Source organism: Pieris rapae, chromosome 22 (assembly GCF_905147795.1).
Source record: "Pieris rapae chromosome 22, ilPieRapa1.1, whole genome shotgun sequence".
Lineage (NCBI taxonomy): Eukaryota > Metazoa > Arthropoda > Insecta > Lepidoptera > Pieridae > Pieris > Pieris rapae.
The window spans coordinates 2,123,231-2,145,438 of NC_059530.1; the positions used below are offsets into that span (position 1 = coordinate 2,123,231).

Here is a 22,208-nt window from a genome sequence, read left to right on the forward strand (position 1 = left end):
ATATATAATCGAAATCAATAAGAAATATATGAATATAATAGTAAAGATGTCATGTGATGTGAGTTTTTATTTTTTTAAATTAACTTAATGATTCAAAAAGTTTTGCGCCCTTGATTTGTAGAAGTTCTAAGAAATTTGACTTATAATGTACCTTGCCTTACTTTGAAACTTAACGAACGTAAAGAATTTGTACAAGAAAAAAACTTGGCGATTAAAAAGAGTGGTGTTTATTTCTTGAAGGACCCTAAGTATAGATATTATTAGATTTATACCTAGAATAACCTACTGGTCCACTGGGCCTTCCATTCCCGCTCAACATTATATTATTCGCTTATAATGTTGGCCCGGGCTACCATCGCTTCTATTATATGTAAAAAGAAAAATATAAATTATGTACAAATACTTTAGATACAGTATACCTAATACAAAGTCGTTGAATATAAAGATATAGACGAAAGACAATTTATATACCATTAAAAAGTTTGACGTTTCGTGTGCATATAATTAATATTTAACTAAGATATTAGAAAATGTTCGGGTTTATTTAGGATACTAAAAAAAATGTAATTTGTAATAAAAAGCAAGGACAGGTAAAGTAACGTTTATAATTAAATAATAAATTACACATTTTATACCTATTTGTTAATCTATTTTTTCTTTTAAATATAAAATCTAAATTATTATTACTGAAGGCAATCGACACTAATACCTAATTTTTATTAGGTATTATTCGAAAACAGAAATATTTTATTTACATGAGAAACTTAATATTAATATGTATATATATTGAGAATCCAGTTTTAATTGTTTAAAAATATATCTAATAACTAACCTTAAAATTTAATTATTAAAAAATATTATTAAAAGGAGTCCCTTTAGGCAAGGTTCCGAAGATACTAGCAGCGTTCCCCCTTTGAATAGCTAGACTAATTCTTTGTGCGAGGTAGCTGCCAGCTCTTCGTTCTCCTGTGATATCGACTAACCTTTTTGATAATCCCTAAAAAGCTTTAATGCGCTAGGACCCCACGGACCAAGGGTCTCGACACCGAATGGGACAAAATCATATTCAGAGCCTAGACCCCTGTATTTGCAGACTTTAGCTTTTTCAGCCGCATCACAAGCCGCACCAGCTCTCTTGTTAGTTCCATGAAGATTGGAAGGGGCCAGTGTGTCTGAACAGGTAAAAAACGTTTGCCTTATTCGAAAATAAGGCAAACGTTCCGTAAAGTGTAATTCTCTAAAATTGATATTATTATTTTAGATTACGTATTAGATTATGTCACAAAAAAATTAAATCCCAACAACGCCATCTATCTTATTTTTCAAAAAGCTATGTTAAGTGTTTTATTGCTGTAAGCGTCACCTATGTCGTCGAAGTATAAGTAGAAGAATATTCTACGTATTTAAACGCCATCTGTGTAACAATGCATGAACTAGTAAAGTGCCCAGGAGATGTCAGCAATATATTCGATGCTTATGAGATTATTTCCTCAATACTTTTTGGTAGGGTCCATAAAATGACTCGATTGTGAGGGAACCATAAGCATACAAGTATGTTTGTATGCTATTTATGCAGTGTTTTGTAAGTAAATAATTTTTATATTTTTCTTCGTGTGCCGCCAAATTTTGAAATCGTTAATGTTTATGTGCCGCAACAAAAAAAAAGTTGAGAATCACTGCACTAATGAATATACAATTAAGTCTGAACAATGTTTATTATTAAAATTTTAGTCTATGAGACAGAAATTATTATTTATGGCTTTAGTCTCGTATTTTCATACTTTTAATCAACTGGTTCCGTGGTGTAGTGGTTATCACATCTGCTTTACACGCAGAAGGCCGCCAGTTCGATCCTGGCCGGAATCATCATTTTTTTATTTTTAGTACAAAACTCTTTGTGTTATAAGCATAACGTTAAAATTTATTTATATCAAAAAACAATTTTATTTTTATTTACATTAACCGAGGCTGTTTTGAAACCGGATTATGCGGCTAGGTGATCTATTCATAGAGTAATGAAATATAGACGCGGACGGTATTATTTTATTTTTTACATGATTTAAACTCAATTAAACTCAAAAAAACTCAAACTCGGCATTAAACTCAATATTATAACAACATAAAATATCGTTAATTTTCACATAAAAATATAAATTTTACAAGAACATTTTAAGATAGACTTGAGTTTAAAAATATATTTTAAAACATAAAGCTGTATAATTCTAGAAACGTTCTATAGCTTTAGGAACGGTCTTTTGATTTTTAAACACCAAAATAATGATGTATAGGGATTTTACGGAGTACATTTATAAATTTCATTTTGCCACTGTTAGAGTAAGTTATGACCAAAATGCGTGTTGGCGCAGTTCTCATACGCCAAAACTATTGATTTCGCGATAATAAAGTCTCGTCTCTAGATTAATTTTGTATATAACAGTTTAATTGTAAATTGAGAAAAATAAGATAATGTCAAATAACCCAAGGCGCGATTTTTCCAAAATGGCCGCGCGTGCAATTTAAAAGGTGGCAAAATCGTATAGAGCACATAAAAATGTATTAAGTAACGTTTTGTCTTTCTACACATTCCATGTCACCACTATTTGATGACAGACAGCTCGAGACAATTTCTCATCACATGATTTTTTTTCATATAGTCTATGGTTCATAAAAAAATATGGTTTTAATCTGTAATGTGTTTATTTTTTATAGTATTGTCCTATATCAAGTGGATTTAATAAACTGTAAATTTCCAAACAAAACAATTACCCCACTTTAGGTCCAGTACCAGGTTTTTAAGATACAAGAGGGTTTACAGTTATTGTATTTGGACAACGTTACTTTCTCCATTGGCTTTCTTCATTTAATGCATTGTAAATATTATTAAAAGTACAGTTAAACTGTGGCTTTGCAAATCTCTTCCTAGGTCCAAGATATGCCGAATTCCTTATTAACATAATAAAAACAGCAATTAATTGTGTTCCTAATTAAATTTTCATTTATTTTTAGAGCTTTTTAGTACTTCTATCTTATGTCATCTGAGATCTAAGGGTCACTTAGAGTTTATATTTAGTTTCTGGGTTGTTGGTTGGGTTCGAGGGTTACTATAAATTGTATAGAGACATGCATTGTGCCCGCAATATCCCCCTAAATAAACTTACCCCATAGAACCAGGGAGATAAGCAATTAATGATTAAAGGAAATCAACAAAAACCACACAAATCTATCATATGCAGCGGTAACATAATAAACAAAGATTATGTTATAGCGCTATATTATATTATAACATGAAGTTTGAAGGATAGCTGATTAATTTATAATATTATAGTAGCATTTTAATAAATCTCTGCAATACATTTCATGTTTTAAAAATCGAACATTTTCCTCTCAGTACACATTTTATTAAAAACTCATTTATTTACATAAATAATAATAATAATAGAAACTGATTAATAGAAAACTAAAACCTGGTGACAGTATACCTTTCTTGAACATTATTAAGAAAAACCTAATGCATCCGTTGATACTGTTAAACTTAATATCTCTATCGTTTTGTCACTATCACATTGCAAATAAATGAACGAGACAGCAACGGGCTTTCCGTTTTGAATAAACTTTCCTTCATTCTCAATATGTTCTGTTGTAAATTAGTCTGTCAAGAATGCCGCGAGTTAGTTCTGTCCTTGCAAGCAAAAGCTTTGCACGAATCGTTTCCTTATAATTTAAATTATGTGTAGTATTCGTTTTTAATATTTATTCAGGTAAGTTTCAAATTGTATTATATCAATAATATATATTTTGTATGTATTGTTTTGTCAAAGGATTCGTTTATTTTTGTGTGCGATGTTTTTGTTTCTTTTTGAAGTCATACTTCTTTTGGCGCGATGGAGAAAAATGATGAGAGTGAATTTTTACGATGCGCATTAAGAGCTCCAGAAGCAACCAGCTCAATAGAAGTTCAGAGTACTGAAAGAGTTTTCAAGAGGTTCCCGATCGAAACGCAGGCTATATTTGTTATATTATTCGCTTCGTATTTATTATTATTCGTATCCTCTGTATCCTCTATATTATTCGTATGAATCGAAACTGGAATTTTATTTAACAAAATTAATACTGTGACACGAACATAGCTAAGTCATTGCAAAATAAATACACATTTTGGATTTGAATTAATATCGATTTCTAATAATGATGCGCTTAAAACCGGTCTTTGGGAAACCCCTATCGGTTTTTCTAAACTGATTTCCATAAACACGTTTACGTGAATGAAATATCGAGAACAAATTCCTTTTACATTATAATATAACATAACTCGTATCTCAGACTATGAACTGTAAATATTGTCTCTAGTATTATTAAATAATAAAAATTTAATCCATTTTTAAATTTTTGAAAAAACGAAAGAGGTTTTACTTTTGAAAAAAATCGTGTATTTTTTGTTTCTGTTCAATTGTCTTTCTCTAAAGTCCTATTACACCATCAATTCCTCATAATAATGGAAGCACGCAATCATTAATTAATGTATCCCTTTTGTCGTATTATGTAAATTAAATACATATGTTTTAAAATTGTTTCATCTAACTTACATAATATTTCAACGAATTGACAATTTTTTTTTAAATAGTAAATTGTATACGAATGGGAAGAACACAGATAATGAAAAGTTATTACGCTAGTATTTTTCTTTTTTTTTTCAAAAAATATGTGGCCAGTCTTATAAATTTGGAGATAAAACCTTTTTTGTTAAATAAAAAAAGAAACAGCTTCCTAATATACTCAGCAAATTAAAATACATTTTTATACAACTTTTTAACCTAATTTCGACAGCTTCACTATTCTGCCTCGATAAAAAGATATTCTTTATCAGAAGTTACATAACAAGCGCTGATAATATAACAATGATTTAAAGACCTGTCTTCCTCTGAATCATTTAAAATCAAGTGGGTATGTTAATAACGCAATTATTAAACAATCGTTTTCCTCTAAGAGTTTTTGTAGGTATTCTTAGAATAACAATACATGTATCAGGTAAATACAAGAGGAATAACAATACATATATCAAGAGTTGCTTGCTATATTGTTAGTTATATGATTTAGGAATATAAGTTTAATTTTTTAATGTTTTTATGTAGGATAATTGGTGTGGGAATTATTTTGGAATTCTATCGTATTAGTAGTAACTGTTAAGATAGTAAAATGTAATAAAATAAAAAAAAATAAAAAAATACGTTTATTTTGGAACATAAGATCTTCTAGGTATCACTTATTCCACGTCAATCAATTCAAACTTGTAGGCATCCCTACTCATCGGCAAAGACAGAGGGTGTAGGCCGAGAGAAAAAGCCGGCGTAAAAAACTCTCGGTACTCTTTTAAAAAAGCAAATCATCAAACAATATTTAAAACAAATATATCAAATTAATTAGAGGCAGCCTGCCCAGCACTAGTCCCAGGCCCTTTTATCAACTAGATAATCAATAACTTTATAGTAAGCCTTTTTACACAGCTTTTCTTTAATACATTTCTTAAATTTATTAAAAGGCAGAGATAAAAGAGCCTCTGGGATTTTATTAAAGAAGAGTATCCCTTTCCCCAAAAAAAAATTACTAACTTTACATAGTCTAGTACGGGGAAATTGCAGCCTGCGTTTGTTCCGAGTATTGACATTGTGCGTATGTTCTAATCTAGTATATTTATCACTATTTTTGTATACAAACATAATATTTTCATAAATATATTGCGAGGGAAAGGTAAGTATATTAATTTCCTTGAATTTATCTCTGAGAGATTCCCTACATTTTAAATTATAGATTGCACGAATAGCCCTCTTCTGCAGAATGAAAATAGATTCGACATCAGCAGCGTGACCCCATAACAATAAGCCATAAGTCATTAAGCTGTGAAAGTAACTAAAATAAACAAGTTTAGCTGTATCGACATCAGTCAGTGAGCGAATTTTTTTAACCGCGTAAGCTGAAGAACTAAGTCTCTTCGCCAATCCGTTGATATGAGGGGACCACTGAAGTTTTGAATCCAAGGTGATCCCAAGAAATACAGTTGTATCATCCAGATTCAATTCCTCATTATTTATAATTGGTCTAGTACCCATAACCCTCGCATTTCTTGCACAAAATTTAATGCATATAATAAATAAATAAATAAATATATAAATAAATAAAATGCATCGCATTAATAACGCCAACAATGCTACAAAGATTAATAATTTATGTTTGCAACGAACGAAATTAATATCTATAAAACATTCACGGTTATATATACATCCCAAAGTCGTAGTCAATAACGCCCAAACCTAATAGCCTATCTCAATCCATTTCTCACCATCTGAGATAGACGTCTTAATCCAAATATAGATAAAAGTGTGCTAATAGCCATATCGGATTGTAATAGCCATCTGTCGATACAAGCTGTCCATGGTAGGTCGGATCGGTCACTTTGATCAATATTCAGATTGAGATATATATTTGGGATGGTCTAAAATGGATTGAGATAGGTTATTGGGTTTGGGGGTACAGCGTAACTTGTCCTGTGACAGATACAGGTTCTCTTCCGTAGTCGAAATACCAGTCTACTTACGTTACGAAGCCATGATTATTTGTCCAACTTTATTTTTGATTCTTAGTATCTATAGGATATGTGCGAAGGCGAAGGCCTAGGTTATTTGCCACCAAGAACCAGTCTGATGCAGATCCCCGTTATCCAGGGCAACGTCCTACTGAATGCTGTCTATCGACATATTTGTATGTTCGCAGAGTAAAATCATAGTAGCGATATTGTGTATATGTGTTTCATATTATATATGTACTTAATAATTTATTTACATACAATTCAAAACAAATAACATAATACATAAAAATATATGTAATAACTAACCTTAAAATTTAATTATTAAAAAAATATTATTAAAAGGAGTCCCTTTAGGCAAGGTTCCGAAGGTACTAGAAGCGTTCCCACTTTGAATAGCTAGACTAATTCTTTGTGCAAGGTAGCTGCCAGCTCTTCGTTCTCCTGTGATGTCGACTAACCTTAATGTTTCTGGACATTGTCGTATTTATATTTATATATTTAACACCGCCTATTTGTAATACTGTGTTGCAAATAGAGTTATTATTAATATCATATTAATTTTTATTTACAGAACGTACAATGTGGAGTCGCTAAGATGCATGCCATCGTTTTTCTCGGGTTGGTCAGCTTTTGTTTCGCCCAAAATGGTAATAAAGCTTTTTTTTTTATGGAACAGGGGGCAAACGGGCAGGAGGCTCACCTGATGTTAAGCGATACCGCCGCCCATGGACACTCTCAATGCCAGAGGGCTCGCGAGTGCGTTGCCGGCCTTTTAAGAATTGGTACGCTCTTTTCTTGAAGGACCCTAAGTCGAACTGATTCGGAAATACTTATTATAATTAATAAGCTTCCGTTAGATTACAATGAACAATATGCTATTATTAAATTTAATAATAGCATATTGTTAAAATTTATGAATCATTATTCAAAATGTAGATTAAAACCTGCATGTGGTACAATGATGAGCCCGTGTTGAGATCATCGAGAAAAAAGTTACGTACCCATTATAATTATATATATAATATTTATAATTTCTTGTAGTCTATGGCTATAAAAAATCCTAAACGCACCAACAACCTCATAACGCTCTAGTGAGAAACGCAATCAAGTTGAATAGCAAAGAAATTAGACAGAAGTTGGAGATGATTTAGTGTTATTTATAATATTGTAACGTACTTATCTTGAGTAGAATACACAAATCTGACTTTATTTTGAACTAGTGACCCGCCCCAGCTTCGCACGGGTGCAATGCTGATGAAAAGCAGGTTTTTATTATGTATTGTTATTTCCGTCGCTGGAAAGTTCCGATAATATACGCGACATATACCATATAGACATATACCATCACGGACTTTTCTGTAGGCCTTTTCAATGTGTACAATACTTAATACATTATTTTGATAAAACTCGTAGGGTTCAGCCTGCGTTTGCAATGTAAGCGGAAAAAATGTAATTATTTACGACATCACATTAGAAACCTCAAAAATAACAGTACTTCTCCACTATTTAATGGATGTTATTATACATATAAGCCTTCCTCTTGAATCACTCTATCTATTTAAAAAAACCGCATCAAAATCCGTTGCGTAATTTCAAAGATTTAAGCATACAAAGGGACATAGGGACAGAGAAAGCGACTTTGTTTTATACTATGTAGTGATGATGATAAGTATTTTGTAAATTCGCAGTTGGCCAACAGTGTACAGTCAGACACACAAACACAATAGGAAGATGTTTACCCAGCAATGAATGTGCATCAGCCAGAGATGACCTGCGGTAAGATAATATGTCAAATAATCATCTAGTTTTGCTTACCTATTTGGGTCTTAAACTAAGATTGCATTCTTTACATATGAGGAAACTGAACACTGGTGCGAATTCGCTAGTTTGAGACTGGCCTATTTGTATACTTGACAGCGTGCACACACTCGCTTACTGTGTGTAAGCGACACACACAGCACACACACACAGCACACACACATGCACACATACACACACAAACACGCATGCATAGATTAAGTTTATAGCTATTCCTTTTAGTATTTGTATAGATAAGGGAAGTAGCGAGTCAACCCCAACACAAGTGTCTCTTGACTACTTATGGGGGGTTGTCTCATACTCATTTATTGATCATTTATATTTCATAGACAAATGAGCTGTCATATGTCATTTTTTTTATTTCAGAAACAATGGAATCAATCCCACTATATGTTCATATACATTTGACGCTGTAGTTGTCTGTTGTAGAGATGGATCTTCCATACTTAACACAAGTGCGAGGCAATCCAAGTAAGTATTTTGTAAATTCTTTCCAACATTATTAACAAGTTCACTGACCACAGACCATATCAGATCTGTAGACGGAAAGCTCTACATTTTACAGTCCACTTATGTTTTGCTTGGACAACTTCTAGGCTATTTGGAGTTGTACGGGGATAGTTGTGTATATAGCGCAGACTTGACATATCATATTGGCCCTCCTTTGAACCGCAAAGAACTACTTTTCATAAAAGCAGTCGACGTGAGGGATTTTTTCACTATCATGATTGGACAGTCAACCTCTAAGTTCTCTGTATCAATTTACCATTTTAAACAAATATCTTAATAAATCATTTAAAATATGACCTTTATAAATTGTCTATGTTGCTATTATTGCTGATAGTTTATCACAACAGAAAAGATTTATTTAAAATTAGCCGCCCCGCAAAGTATGTTTCGCCTTAAAATGATTTTTACTTAGCCTACCCTTTTTACCAACAAACATACACTCGCTATGCAATCCCATAGAGTTCACTTCACCTGTAGAAAAACCTAAATGAAAAAATCATATGTGCAATTCACACAATATGGTAGAAGTGAAACCTTCAAAAACAATTTTTTTATTATTAATCATATATAAATTAATCATTTTCCATTATCTAAATGTGTGTGTTCTTTTAAAACATTATATTTTAATGATAAATTTTAATTCATAAGTTTAATATAAATTTTTAATTTGGCAAAAACTAAAACATCGAAAGTTTGAAATTCGTTCAAATGAAAAAGCGGCAGTAAAGAGAGGCTGTATAATGCCAGCTATCTCAGTTTCTCCCAAATTAAATCTTATGAATTAATGTTTCTGTCTCTTTTTACTGTCGCTTTTTCAATTGCATCCGGTTTGAAATTACGATTCTAAAGAAGTTTATCTATCTATCTCATTTTCTCCCACGTCAAATCTTATGAATATATGTTTCTGTCTCTTTTTACTGTCGCTTTCTCTGTTGCATTCGGTTTAAAATCACAACGATTCTAAAGAAGTTTCACTTCAAAAATTCTCTTCATAAAAACCTTAACTTAGATATAAAAATACCAACAGACTGCAACATAGTACGAATTAATTTAAGGATGATTTGGATTTTGGAGGGTTATCTCATCCACCCATATTTAGATAGATTAATTTTGACAGAATTTAAATTATACTTTGACATTTGAATTGACTTTGATAATTGGATTTGTAATTAAGTTTTTCTTATATACTATTTATTTCAGCAGAAGACCAGTATCGTCTGCCGCATCAACTAAAAAAACCAACATGCGTCTGAGCGAGCGAAGTAAGTAAATATTAGTTTTAGGGTTATATTTATGTCAATGAAACCCAAACATTATGGGTACTAACTACGCAGGCGTTTAATGTATTAAAAATTGAAGGATAGTGGGGTAAAGAGCCTATGGGACGCCATGGGCAAACAGGGCAATCTTCGCGGCCCATTGTAACACTACGTTGTCGATCTTTGAGGAAGCAGTTTTTTACAATTCTAGGTCGGATCTCCCAGATAAATAAACGTAATAAAACTTTGTTTGTAATAATACGAGCTAGGGAATCAGATGACTTCCATCATCAGACTTTGAGGCACAACACAGCGCTGGTTAGGTTGGGACTCTTTTTCCCCACTTAGGGCCTGTTTCACAATGTATGGATAAAGTACCAAATAGCTATGCAACACATAATTTATTCGAAAGATAAAAGTTCCGAATAAGATACTGGGCATTTCATGACGAGCGCTTAATCTTTTCAGTACGTAGTAGGCCAACTGGAAGTCCCGTCTGATTTCCAATTTATTATGCAGAAGAGTCTGTGATTGCTTTACGGTTGAACAGTTTTAATAAGACAATTCTTCAAAACAAGTCTTTTCCCTTTCAGAATGCCAAGAATACTCCCGAGGCGTAACACAAATGGTGGACTTCATCCCTTTAGTACCAGATCCAGACACACTACACATTTCAGCAGCTAAATGTGACTATAACAAAGTGGATTTGATTGTTGGAGGAGAGACTACAAGCCCTGGAGAATTTCCGCATATGGCGAGTTAAATTAAATTACCACGTATTTTTGAAGAAATTAGTTTTTTATAGATTTGTTTGATGCCAATTTTCAATACCGACCAATAGATGGCGCTTCAATTATTAAACAATTTAAGGTCGCGGCGAAATGTCTTGTCAAATATGCATCACGCCAAATGCGATTTTTTGGTTTTCTTATCCTGCCCTTCAGGCGATTGACCCCTCCGCGACGGCCCAAGCCGAGGTTCGAGTCTCACAGGAGACGCCCTGGCGTGAGTCGCGGGAACCCCACCACCGTTTCCGGCTTAGCTAAGCTAAGCTGTAAGCTGTGAGCTGTAAAGGCCCTTAAGGCCAACAGCGAGATTCCATTAAAAAAATTGCTTGTCTTAATTTTTATGTTAATTTATTTATGTTTCACGAGGTGTGTCATTGATATATCAACTCTATCCTAATTCATAACCACATTATACTTTGAAGCTATATATAATATACTAGCGGATCCGACAGACGTTGTCCTGTCTACACGTCTTTAATTTCAAACTTTCAATTTTTAATAAGCCATTTTGATGAAAATTATTATTCAAATGTTATGACAATATCTAACGATCCAGCACATGGTCACACACGATATAACACAATGATAACAAAACTTTTTTAAATTTCGGGACAGACTAAAATTAAAATTCGAATATTATTTAAAATTTGACACTGCGATGGTAGCGCCGTCTGTCGGATCCAATGTAAAACATTCCAAAATCAACAACAACTAATAAATTGAAAATTATTTAAAAAAACATTGTCCAGCGGACAAAATTGTGAATCTAAACCATTCCCAGATCCCCTTGAACACACACAAAAAATTTCGTCTAAATCGGTCCAGTCGTTTAGGAGGAGTTCAGTCACATACACACGCACACAAGAAATATATATATTAAGATTATATATTTATTTACAATAATATTTTATTATTTTTTCTATTGCTTTTTTATCTGTGAATAATGAAGGTTTTATATTCAGGCTGCACTCGGCTGGGTGAACCAGGAAGACGGCTATGACTTCCTCTGTGGTGGAAGTCTCATCAGCTCCCGGTTTGTGCTAACAGCAGCACATTGCACCCAAGCTGCTAGAAGGCAGCCTGCCACCCCATCGATTGTCAGACTTGGCGATCAGAACTTAGATCCCAATGTAGAAGATAATGCATCGCCTGTGGATGTAAGTCTTTGTGATCTCTGTTAGTCTGCCCGTTTGCCCCCTGTTCTATAAAAAAAAGTGATGATACATTTTTTTTCGCTTTACGTCAGTTTTTGGAATTACGGAAGTTAAGTTAAAAATGTAAATCCATTTTATCGAATTTCAAAAACCGTGTAGATATGACTGTATGTTCAGATAGGAAAAAATCAAAAATCGAATGTATGTGAGAGTTGACTACTAGTAGTAGAATCTAATTTACTCTAGTAGCAGAGTAAATTCAAATTTTATTGTATTTTAGATTGAAGACTGTAGAACAAATTCAAATTTCGAATATTTTTTAAATTGAAGACTAGAGCAAATTTAAAAATCGAGTACTTTACATGACATGTGTACTTTGGACGCACCCATTTTTTTTAAACTTAAATTCTCGTATTTCAGGTACCTATAAAAAACATAATCCCTCATCCGCAATACAACTCACCAATCAAATACAACGACATAGCACTCATGGAGTTACACACAGATGTGGACTTCGAGGCACACATAAGACCGGCTTGTCTATGGACCCGAAATGACTTTAGCGGACACGAAAAGGCCATAGCAACCGGTTGGGGAGTTACTAATCCAAGTATGTAAAATTGATATCATTCATCTTACGACCTATAACTCTAAATATAATAAAACTTATAATATATTACATTTTTATTCGATTGTTAGTGTCGTCTACAAACATAGGAAATGACAAAAGATATATTTTTTTAAATATTTTTTGAAAATCTTGGTACGCCAAACTATAGTACGGACGCGGAGCACGAAGAATTTCGTAGAATGACCCCTCATCTTATGTCTTTGTCGCTCGCGCATAGACATATTGCCGTTGCGCTCACACAGATGCAGTGACCGCCGTATTCAGAGATTGTAAACCTTTTAGTCATAACTATAAAGACATGTGGTGGTGCACATGTACTTTGGTTTGTTTTGTTATAAGTAGTATAATATATGTTATAGTATAGTATATAAGTAGTAACGTATCTGGCGAAACATCTGATAGTTTATCAAAAATAGATGCCTCTGACTAAAATTAAATGTTTTTTTTAAGAGTATTTCTGTTTCTTTTACCAAATCTTAGTCGCAATCATAACTTTTCCTTTTTATAAATCCATCAAGCCGTTTAGTCTAAATAAAAATCAAAACTACCGTTTTTAATATTCGTACTTATAAAAAAATGTTTTTAACCACTGGCAGTAGGCCCAAAGGTCACTGTACGAAATTCTTCGTGCTCCGCGTCCGTACTATAGTAGTAACTTCTAACACATGTATATAACACATATGTTTTATATAGGAAAACATTCACTCTATATACCGAAAACAAACAAAAATTAGCAAAATTTCTATACTCTCAACTTGATGTGGCCATATTTTCCTGGCCCTGATTGATGAAGAGTATCGGAACTGTAAAAGTTTTTGTCGAGTTATATAAAGAGTAGTAATTTAATTATTTATTTTATTCAGGTGCTTCCTCAGCTGAAACCTCCAATGACCTTCAGAAGGTAGCCCTAAGTCTGCTACAGAACCCTCGATGCGATGTATTACTGAAAAACTTAAAGAACAGATTATGGTGGGGTTTTGTGAACAGTCAGATGTGTGCTGGTGAACTAAGAGGGGGAAAGGATACCTGCCAGGTAAAATTAACATATGATCAATCACACACACAGAAACATGAATAAAAATAAAATAATATGGAAAGAAAAAAGGAAAGACATTTTAAGTGCATGTGGGTTATGCATGCATTTATGGTTATAAATGACGCTGGATCAGCATTATGCTGTGGAGCAGACGCGTTCCACAGCGCTGCTCATCCTACCAGAGACCACAACAGTTTGCGCCTCAGACGATTAAAGGATGTAATAATAAAATTAGTAGAAAAAATTTTGTAACAATTCGCACTGTAAGTAAAGAAGTTATGGGAGTTTTGGAAAAGACACCAGCATCATCCTGTTTGTCGGGGTCATCATTTATGGGATGTTCTATATTTTTATAAATCACAACCCATTTTTATCTTTGTTAAATTGATATATTTCTTCACAAACAACGGTAATTAATTTATATTCTTATAGAAAGGCTCATAGGAAAAATAAATGAATAAAATAAAATAAATAATCATGCTCACTCATCTTAAAAGTCTGTTCTGAGTGACGTCTGTTCTCTTCTTTTCTAAGTGTCCTGTATTTATGTTGCCACATACATCAAAATCGTATAGAAAATACTACACCAAACAGTATGTACATTTTAGTGCGTATCTACGATACGCTACAAAGTCTTTAACGAATTTTGCGTATATATCTAGTTAATTAAAAATAAAAAGTAAGAATTATTATTGATACTAAGGGCCTGTTTCACAATGTATGGCTAAAGTGCCAAAAAGCTATGCAACACATAAATTATTCGAAAGATAGTTCCAAATAAGATACTTCACATTTCATGACGTATAGCGCTATCTGACAGTCGTAAAACGCAAAAATACTATTTATCATACCAATAAGTAGCAAATAGCTTATTTGGAACTTATCCGGACATTGTGAAACAGGCCCTAAAACTACTATAAAAAGCTTATAAATTTACATCTCTTAAGAAAACCAGTGGCGTATATAGATACCGGCAAATTCTTACATACATTTCTGTGATTAATTTTAAGTTATTAATTCTCCAGGGTGACTCCGGCTCTCCCCTTCAAGTGGCGTCGAAGGAAAACCAATGTGTATTCCACATTGTGGGCATCACGTCGTTCGGAAGAATGTGCGCGCAGTCAGGCAATCCCGCGATATACACTAGAGTTTCCAGTTACTTGGACTGGATTGAAAGTGTCGTGTGGCCTGAGGAGTTTTAGTTTTAATTCTTTCAATAAAGATATCGGACCAAATTGCGTTTAATTATAAATACTAGCTGACCCGGCAAACTTCATTCCGTACAGTCCAATAATGTCGTGTTAACTTTAGTTTTCATTAAGGTTTCTTAAGTTTTTTGGAACAAAGTTCCCGCGCGTTGTGAAAAAAGGCTAGACGGAAAAAATTCTTACGAAAAGTTGTTACGACACTTTTTTGCTATAGTTGTTGTAATTCACCGGTTCTCGACCGATCACCGAAGTTACGCAACGTCGGGCGAGGTCAGTACTTGGATGGGTGACCGCCTGGGAACACCTCGTGATGTTGTCTTTTTTTTTCTTTTCCTAGGGATAAGAAATGAAAACAACAAAATATAATACTACCATCGATGCAGTTTTTTTTATTGGAACCCCTGAACTAAGTCTAGGGAGACTTGTACTCCACTCTTCCAATGGTTTAATAAAAAGTAACATAACAATAAATGAAACCTACCATATTATTATATACATAAAGAAAATGAAGAAAGCTAAGGCTTACTACTAAACTAAAGATAAAGGCTTACGAGATATTTGTACACACCAGATAATCTTAGGGAAGGGATGGACGGGATGGGAGGTGGAGGGTGGTAGGGTAAAGTAGTGTAAGTGCATTATGTAAATCAAGAATGGTTAAATTATACTGGAACTAAAAGGAAAGGCCGGCAACGCACTCGCGAGCCCTCTGGCATTGAGGGTGTCCATGGGCGGCGGTATCACTTAACATCAGGTGAGCCTCCTGCCCGTTTGCCCCCTGTTCTATAAAAAAAAAAAACTAGCAACTCTGTTTCTTCGTAGTTTAGTGAACAAAGCCACTTGGTAATTAATGGTTTAATTTCCAACAATAACGTAAATATTAAGGATCCTTATAAGTTTGTTGCTGACTAGAAAGATAAAAAAATTGGCGGTGAGAGAATTTGCTGGTTCAGCATAGTGGTGGTGAGCGGCGAAAACTTCTTTAAAAACCCTCAGGTTTGGAGCGACGGATGTCAAGGTGATACGAGTTTTGGGTACGTCAATAATTACGTAAATTGACAAAGTAAGGAGTAGGGCTGTGCGTTAATCCAATAATTATGTATTGAACATCGTATCCAGGGCACACGGAACCCACGTGGAATGTGAAACAAAAATCGATAAATATTCTGCATATAATTTTTTAGGTACCCCTGTTCAAAAAAAAAAGTTTTGTATTGTATTTGAATGAACAAAATCCCAGAGGCTCTTTTATCTCTGCCTTTTATTAAATTTAAGAAATGTATTAAAGAAAAGCTGTGTAAAAAGGCTTACTATAAAGTTAGTGATTATCTAGTTGATAAAAGGGCCTGGGACTAGTGCTGGGCAGGCTACTTCTAATTAATTTGCTATATTTGTTTTAAATATTGTAGAATTGTTTGATGATTTGCTTTTTTTTTCAAAAGAGTACCGAGAGTTTTTTACGCCGGCTTTTTCTCTCGGCCAACACCCTCTGTATTCTTTGCCGATGAGTAGGGATGCCAACAGGTTCGAATTTAATGACGGGGAATAAGTGATACCATGACGATCTTATGTACCAAAATAAACGTATTTCATTTCATTTCAGAATAATTTGTCCATATCAGACTCGTTTTGCATATAAAGGTACGTAGACAATATCGCAAATTAATGAAATAATTTCGACTACCTTGACTGAGGAACCATCAGCGCATGGGTCGAGATGGGACTGAGAAAGAAGCCGGCCTAGTGTTCAGAGACCAGAAGGCCTTGGTACCGCTGCGCCAACAGACTGGGGGAGAACCTAGTAGCACAGGACAAACCAACACTTTTTATTGCAACTTTTGATTAAGTAAATATTAATGTTTAAAAAGATGTATGAATGTATAATATTATTTGGATAAAAAAAACGTTTTTGGATCTGCGTGGTCGGCATAGGCCTTGGGTGCCGAATACTCGGACCCGAGTGCTAGCGATGACAATAGTTTTTAAAAAATGAACAGGAGGCTCGCTCGGAACCGAGTGGGCGGCACCGCTACTATGACTCCGCTCCACTCGGATCCGAGAAAAGAGCACTTAATGTGTTAAATCATTTACGATGCTGTTATGAAGTAATTATAAACTTTAACTACGGGAGATATTCACACTTCAGACGTAGGTAAGTGTCAAAAATATAACGAATTTTAGTAAATAAATTTTGAGTCACTGTCCCAAGCAGTATGGCTTTAATTCAGAGTTAATGCAAGCCAAAGCTACCAAGTAAATGGATTAATCGTATAATGTTTCTGTTCGGGTACTTTCATTACTCATTCAGTCAGTCTCGAATTACGCGTCCGTCGCTCGCGTTTTCTGTAGTGTTTTCTTTTATTGTGGCGTGTTAGTTGTGTTAGTGATATAATTTAAAAACATTTTTTTTTTCTTTAAATTGTTTCTGTGTGTCAGTATCCTAATCTAAATTTTAGTTTATTGGTTTCGGGGTACGAAAGTTCGCTTCTCTGTTCTATTTTTAAACTTTTTACAACATTTAATGCGATCCAAAAAATTTAGTTGAATAACAAAATTACCACGTATTATAGCGCCATCTTGTATTTGCACTGAGAAGCCACTTGGTTAATAACAAAAATAACCCTGTTATCGTATGGATTCTACTTAAGGAATATTATAAATATGTTTAACGCGATTTAACTGGTTCATTTTGCGTAAATTGTGGCAGTCCCAGATCTCAAATAAACCTACTGTGAAATACTTTACGTTCAAAATATAATTTCATAAGCCTGTGGTGACTAATTAGATAAAAGCTTATTGAACCTTGGTCTTGTTAGTTGTTGGCTAACTTAATTACGGGAAATATTTAAACACAGCAAAAAAATATATAAAAAAGAGATTTTTTAAACTTTCGGTTCAGAAATCGTTTTCTTTCAAAAATAAAAATAAGTTTAAAGGTTTCGATTTTATGCTGTGATCACAGTGATTGATTACAAGTAGGTTTCCAGATTTTAATGGTTTTGATTGTGGACTATTTTCAGAAAAGAATGCTATTTAAAATAAAAAAATATTTCAGTAAAATTTTAATTCTACCGTGTAAAAATTCCAAGCAAGATTTTCATAAGAAACAGGTTATATAAACCTGTTTGCTATGAAAATCTAACCTAACCTAACCGTCACGCAAACTGCCATACGTCAAAAAGTATTAGATTTTTGACATGACATACAGATTCAAACTTTGCGCTAAGGGTAAACTTCCCAAACGAGATTAAGGGCTAGTCGTTCTCAGTTTTGTTTCTGAATCACGCCCTTAAAGTAGCAAAAGGCTTTCTACGAAACAAATTTCAATCGTTACATTGCGTTTTCAGTGTTTACAAGATAAACTTTAGCAAATGTCTGCTACCTACACAAAGGATGACTGTATCATTATCACCATTGCCTTATATTCTCTTCAATTGACACTCCACCTACTTGAAATCGTAAAACCTATATTAAGGTTAACTAGTTTCAAGGAAATGGTTTTATAAATACTAAAACTGTGGGTAGGTAATGGGCCTAAGATAGTGTTCCAAGGGCGGCTTAATATATTTTATTATTTATTTTTATTACTTCTGTGCCGGTAGTAACCATAATCCGTAAACTTACAAGTCAATCTATATTTTGAGGCACTTAGAGGCCTTGCCCTTTGCCAGGCTGCGGGCGGCAGGTCTTTATACATTTCAGAAAAAAGACCAGACAGAAACGGTACTCCATTCAATCAAATAATGATACAAAAACAAATTATTATGAACACTTTTCTCGGTTGAATAATAACTTTCTGCACTCACGCAATCTTGTGTTGAATTTCAATTTCTTCCGTTTCAAATGGTCTAGCGATCAAATTTCCATAATTTTATTAGTAACGCAACTTTGAACACACTAAACTATCTTTTATAGCGAAAAACACTAAAAAGTATCCCTTTTTGCTAGTTCCGGAATACTCAGTGTCGCAATACAGGCCGCCCCAAAGTTATGGGACGTGACGGGAAAGTACCTTAAATGTCGTAGATAGGGTATCTTTCTAAAAGACTTTGTTATTTTTAAAAGTTAGTAGGTATGTCTTTCAAGCTGTTCCATTCTTTTAACATACTATATTACTTAAGAAAATTTCTTAGTTCTTAACCATTCTTTTCATTGGCATCATAATCATCACTATATATATTACTAGAGGTGTTTTTTTACACTTATGTAGGTTCGATTTCCAGACGAGGAAAGTAATTAAAAAAAATCTATAATGGCAGAATGTCTAACTGACATAAAGTCTCCTTTCCTTAAAATACTATCGACGACATTTAAGGTACTTTCCCTTCATGTCCCATAACTTTGGGACGCTCTGTATAGTGAATAAAGTTCAGTTCTCCAGTCATCTGGAAGGGATGGCTAAATTACCCCATAAGTAGCTTAGTGTGCTCATCAGGGCGCGACAATACTTTCCGCCCATTGCTTACAACTGTTAAACGCAAATCCGGCCCCACATTAAGTACAGTTCCCACCTTCCTTGTACCAGCTCCTTTGAGTGCTTCGAACCCAGAACGGCTGTAGCTACGCAATCACATACATCATGGGGAGTGTATCGAATACTTTTTCCTAGCTGCGGCTAAATTTTATTATCGGATGTCACGACAGAATGCAAAATTCCACTCGTCTCATCTAGCATTCCTCGAGTAATCGCTTTAAAAAAATCAAAAACTATTTATTGATGACAGAGAGAGAGAGAGAGAGAGAGGGGGGATGAACGCTCTTTCCTATATGTTAATACTTAGTCCACTTAACAAATCAAAACAGTGTAGGTACTGTTGCCTTAAAAGTCGGCAACGCAATTGCAAACTTCGTGTCTGTGGGTGGCGTTAAGCACTTTAATCTAAGTCCGATCCGCCTGCTTGTTTACCTCCTGTCCCGTTAAAAATATCTCGATTGTAAATACGGCGTAAAAAGCTATGTTATACTCTATATCTCATATTTATTAATTAAACATAAATATAGGTTAATAAGAAATATTTGAGTTTTTATCGTTTTGTTCCTAACAAACACACAAATTTATTTTCTTAATAATACTATGATTGATTGTTGCATAAAAGTAATCATAACACTCAGACATTAATATAAAATACAACAGGCCTTATCGCTAATAAGTCATCTTTTCAAGATAACCCTAATTGTTTAAGTCTCTGCCACTGATTATAACAAGCTACTTAAAATATATTTTATGTTAATAATGTAGTAAGAAACACAGGTCTATGTTAGGTGAAATAAAAATGTATAAAAACCAAAAATATTTATTATATTCAATAAAGGATATAATTTAACTTTGAATTAACACTAAAGATCACAGTCCCTCATTTTACTTAATTAAATATTTTTTTTTTAAAGTGTCATATATATTTTTACAATATAAGATAATAGAATGGATATGGATTGACCAATAGTAATAAAACCAAATAAGTATGTACTTACACATATCTGTCAAACATTTACACTGTGTAAAAAAGATACAGTTAAAAAGTGCTGATTTATTATGAATTAGGGTGATAGTTTTATTAACAGTTTGAATTAATATATCACAAGATTACCAATTTTTTGCATTAAAATAAACTTCTCTGTTAAGGAGTAAAACAGATAAAAAATTATTTAATATATTTTTTACCCATTCAATAGTGTATCACTTATTTATCACAATCTAGCAAAACCTGCATAATAACTAAATGTATACCATAAATATTATTTACAAAATTAAAATATAACTGGTATCAAGAATAGCAATTATTCATTATGCATTTCTTTTTAAGGTGGCACATTTAAGTTACTACAAGTAAACAAACAATATAAACTATGTTTCCTTAAATTTCTGTTTCTTTTAATAATGTCTAATTTTGTATTTTGTAAATCCATATTATCATACTAACATACTATATTGCACTACAGTATTTTTACTAATTGGCTTCATATATTGACAAATATGTCCAAAAATAATAGGTAATATACCTAATAATAAAACATATACATATTTATGTATTGGTGGAGTATGGCCAAATGGATAAACACACAGACCTCGTCTATTACCATCTCTTATATGATGACTAGTATATGCTAATATTAACATATATGATAAAACATATATATTATTTTTTCTAAAAATATAGCTATAAATTAATAAAATAGTTGTAATAATAAACCATAAAGATGTGCAGTGTAGAAATCCTCTATATTTTAGGTTTGTTAAATCCTGAAAATAAAAAAAATACTCTATTATTATTTAAGGACTACAGATTACACTGACCATTATGACAATCTAAGTATAATATATTTAATAAATGTATTGAAAAATAATACTGTTACTTTATATATTAAGTGTAAGACTGTCAGTAGCAGTGAAACGCAATAAAAACTTTATAATAGGAATAAAAGATATTATAGTTTGATTATTTATTTTAAAGAACTGTATATTAATAGTGAATACTAATTAACACTTCAATACAAGATCATTGTTTCACTTTAGAACCAGTCCAGCAGTAAAGAATAACCTTATAATAATTATATAAATATTAAAGAATTAAGATAAAAATTTAATTTCATCAAAAGTTATGTGTAAAAATCCTCAGACTAAGGAAAACAATTATAAATTGGTTACCTTATAATGTATAGATTTTGCAACAATAAAATGGTCCACATCAATCAGTGACGATACTATAGTGCATAAAATGATGTTATATATCCAAGCCTGTCTTGATCTTTCCACATAAATAAAAAATAATAATGCAGATAGTGTTCCAATACTGGCATGCACAAAATTATCGATTACAGCGCGAAAGATGAAGAACTTTGAATATTTTGAATGAAATACAATATAATCTCCTGTAATAGCTGTAAAAACTATAGATACTGACAGTAAAACACTTAAAATTTTCATGTTATAAGCGTTAAAGAAAATTTTCAGGACATGCTATTTTTAACTAAATCACTGCGGTATTTTTTCATGGTCTTTAAAATTTTACCATTGTAAATAAGTAACGAAAATTTAATAAATTAGACCATTGTTAAATAATATATTTATTGAACTTTGTTAAAGTCCAAACCACAGGTCCAAACTCAACACAAGGGTCCTTGTTATTTTAATTTTGAATAACGTTCGACACTTGACAGCTTTAGGTTGACATTGTCAAGGTGGTGACAATTAGGAGAGGTAGCAATTGATGTTTTATGAATGTC

General features: G+C 33.0%; 2 protein-coding genes and 1 non-coding gene across 4 annotated transcripts; 2 read left to right on the forward strand and 1 right to left on the reverse strand.

The window, feature by feature from the left end:
• Window positions 1–1,793: 1,793 nt before the first annotated feature.
• Trnav-uac lies at window positions 1,794–1,866 on the forward strand. The gene has a single exon. It is a non-coding gene; the product is annotated as a tRNA-Val (tRNA).
• Window positions 1,867–3,648: 1,782 nt separating this feature from the next.
• LOC111002191 (serine protease snake) lies at window positions 3,649–15,011 on the forward strand. Of its 2 annotated transcripts, none has more exons than XM_045633249.1 (10): window positions 3,649–3,758; window positions 7,152–7,227; window positions 8,269–8,356; window positions 8,765–8,869; window positions 10,109–10,170; window positions 10,761–10,921; window positions 11,918–12,112; window positions 12,530–12,719; window positions 13,604–13,773; window positions 14,802–15,011. In XM_045633249.1, the coding sequence occupies exons 2-10, from the start codon at window positions 7,176–7,178 to the stop codon at window positions 14,976–14,978; spliced, it is 1,200 nt and encodes a 399-aa protein (XP_045489205.1). In that variant the 5' UTR covers window positions 3,649–3,758; window positions 7,152–7,175; the 3' UTR covers window positions 14,979–15,011. The 2 variants fall into 2 exon arrangements, with proteins under 2 accessions (XP_045489205.1, XP_045489206.1); XM_045633250.1 differs by having other exon boundaries at window positions 10,112–10,170.
• Window positions 15,012–20,780: 5,769 nt separating this feature from the next.
• LOC123690130 (transmembrane protein 267) lies at window positions 20,781–22,178 on the reverse strand. Its single transcript, XM_045632995.1, has 2 exons — window positions 21,631–22,178; window positions 20,781–21,225 (listed from the first exon to the last, which is right to left on the reverse strand). The coding sequence occupies exons 1-2, from the start codon at window positions 21,907–21,909 to the stop codon at window positions 20,896–20,898; spliced, it is 609 nt and encodes a 202-aa protein (XP_045488951.1). The 5' UTR covers window positions 21,910–22,178; the 3' UTR covers window positions 20,781–20,895.
• Window positions 22,179–22,208: the final 30 nt, after the last annotated feature.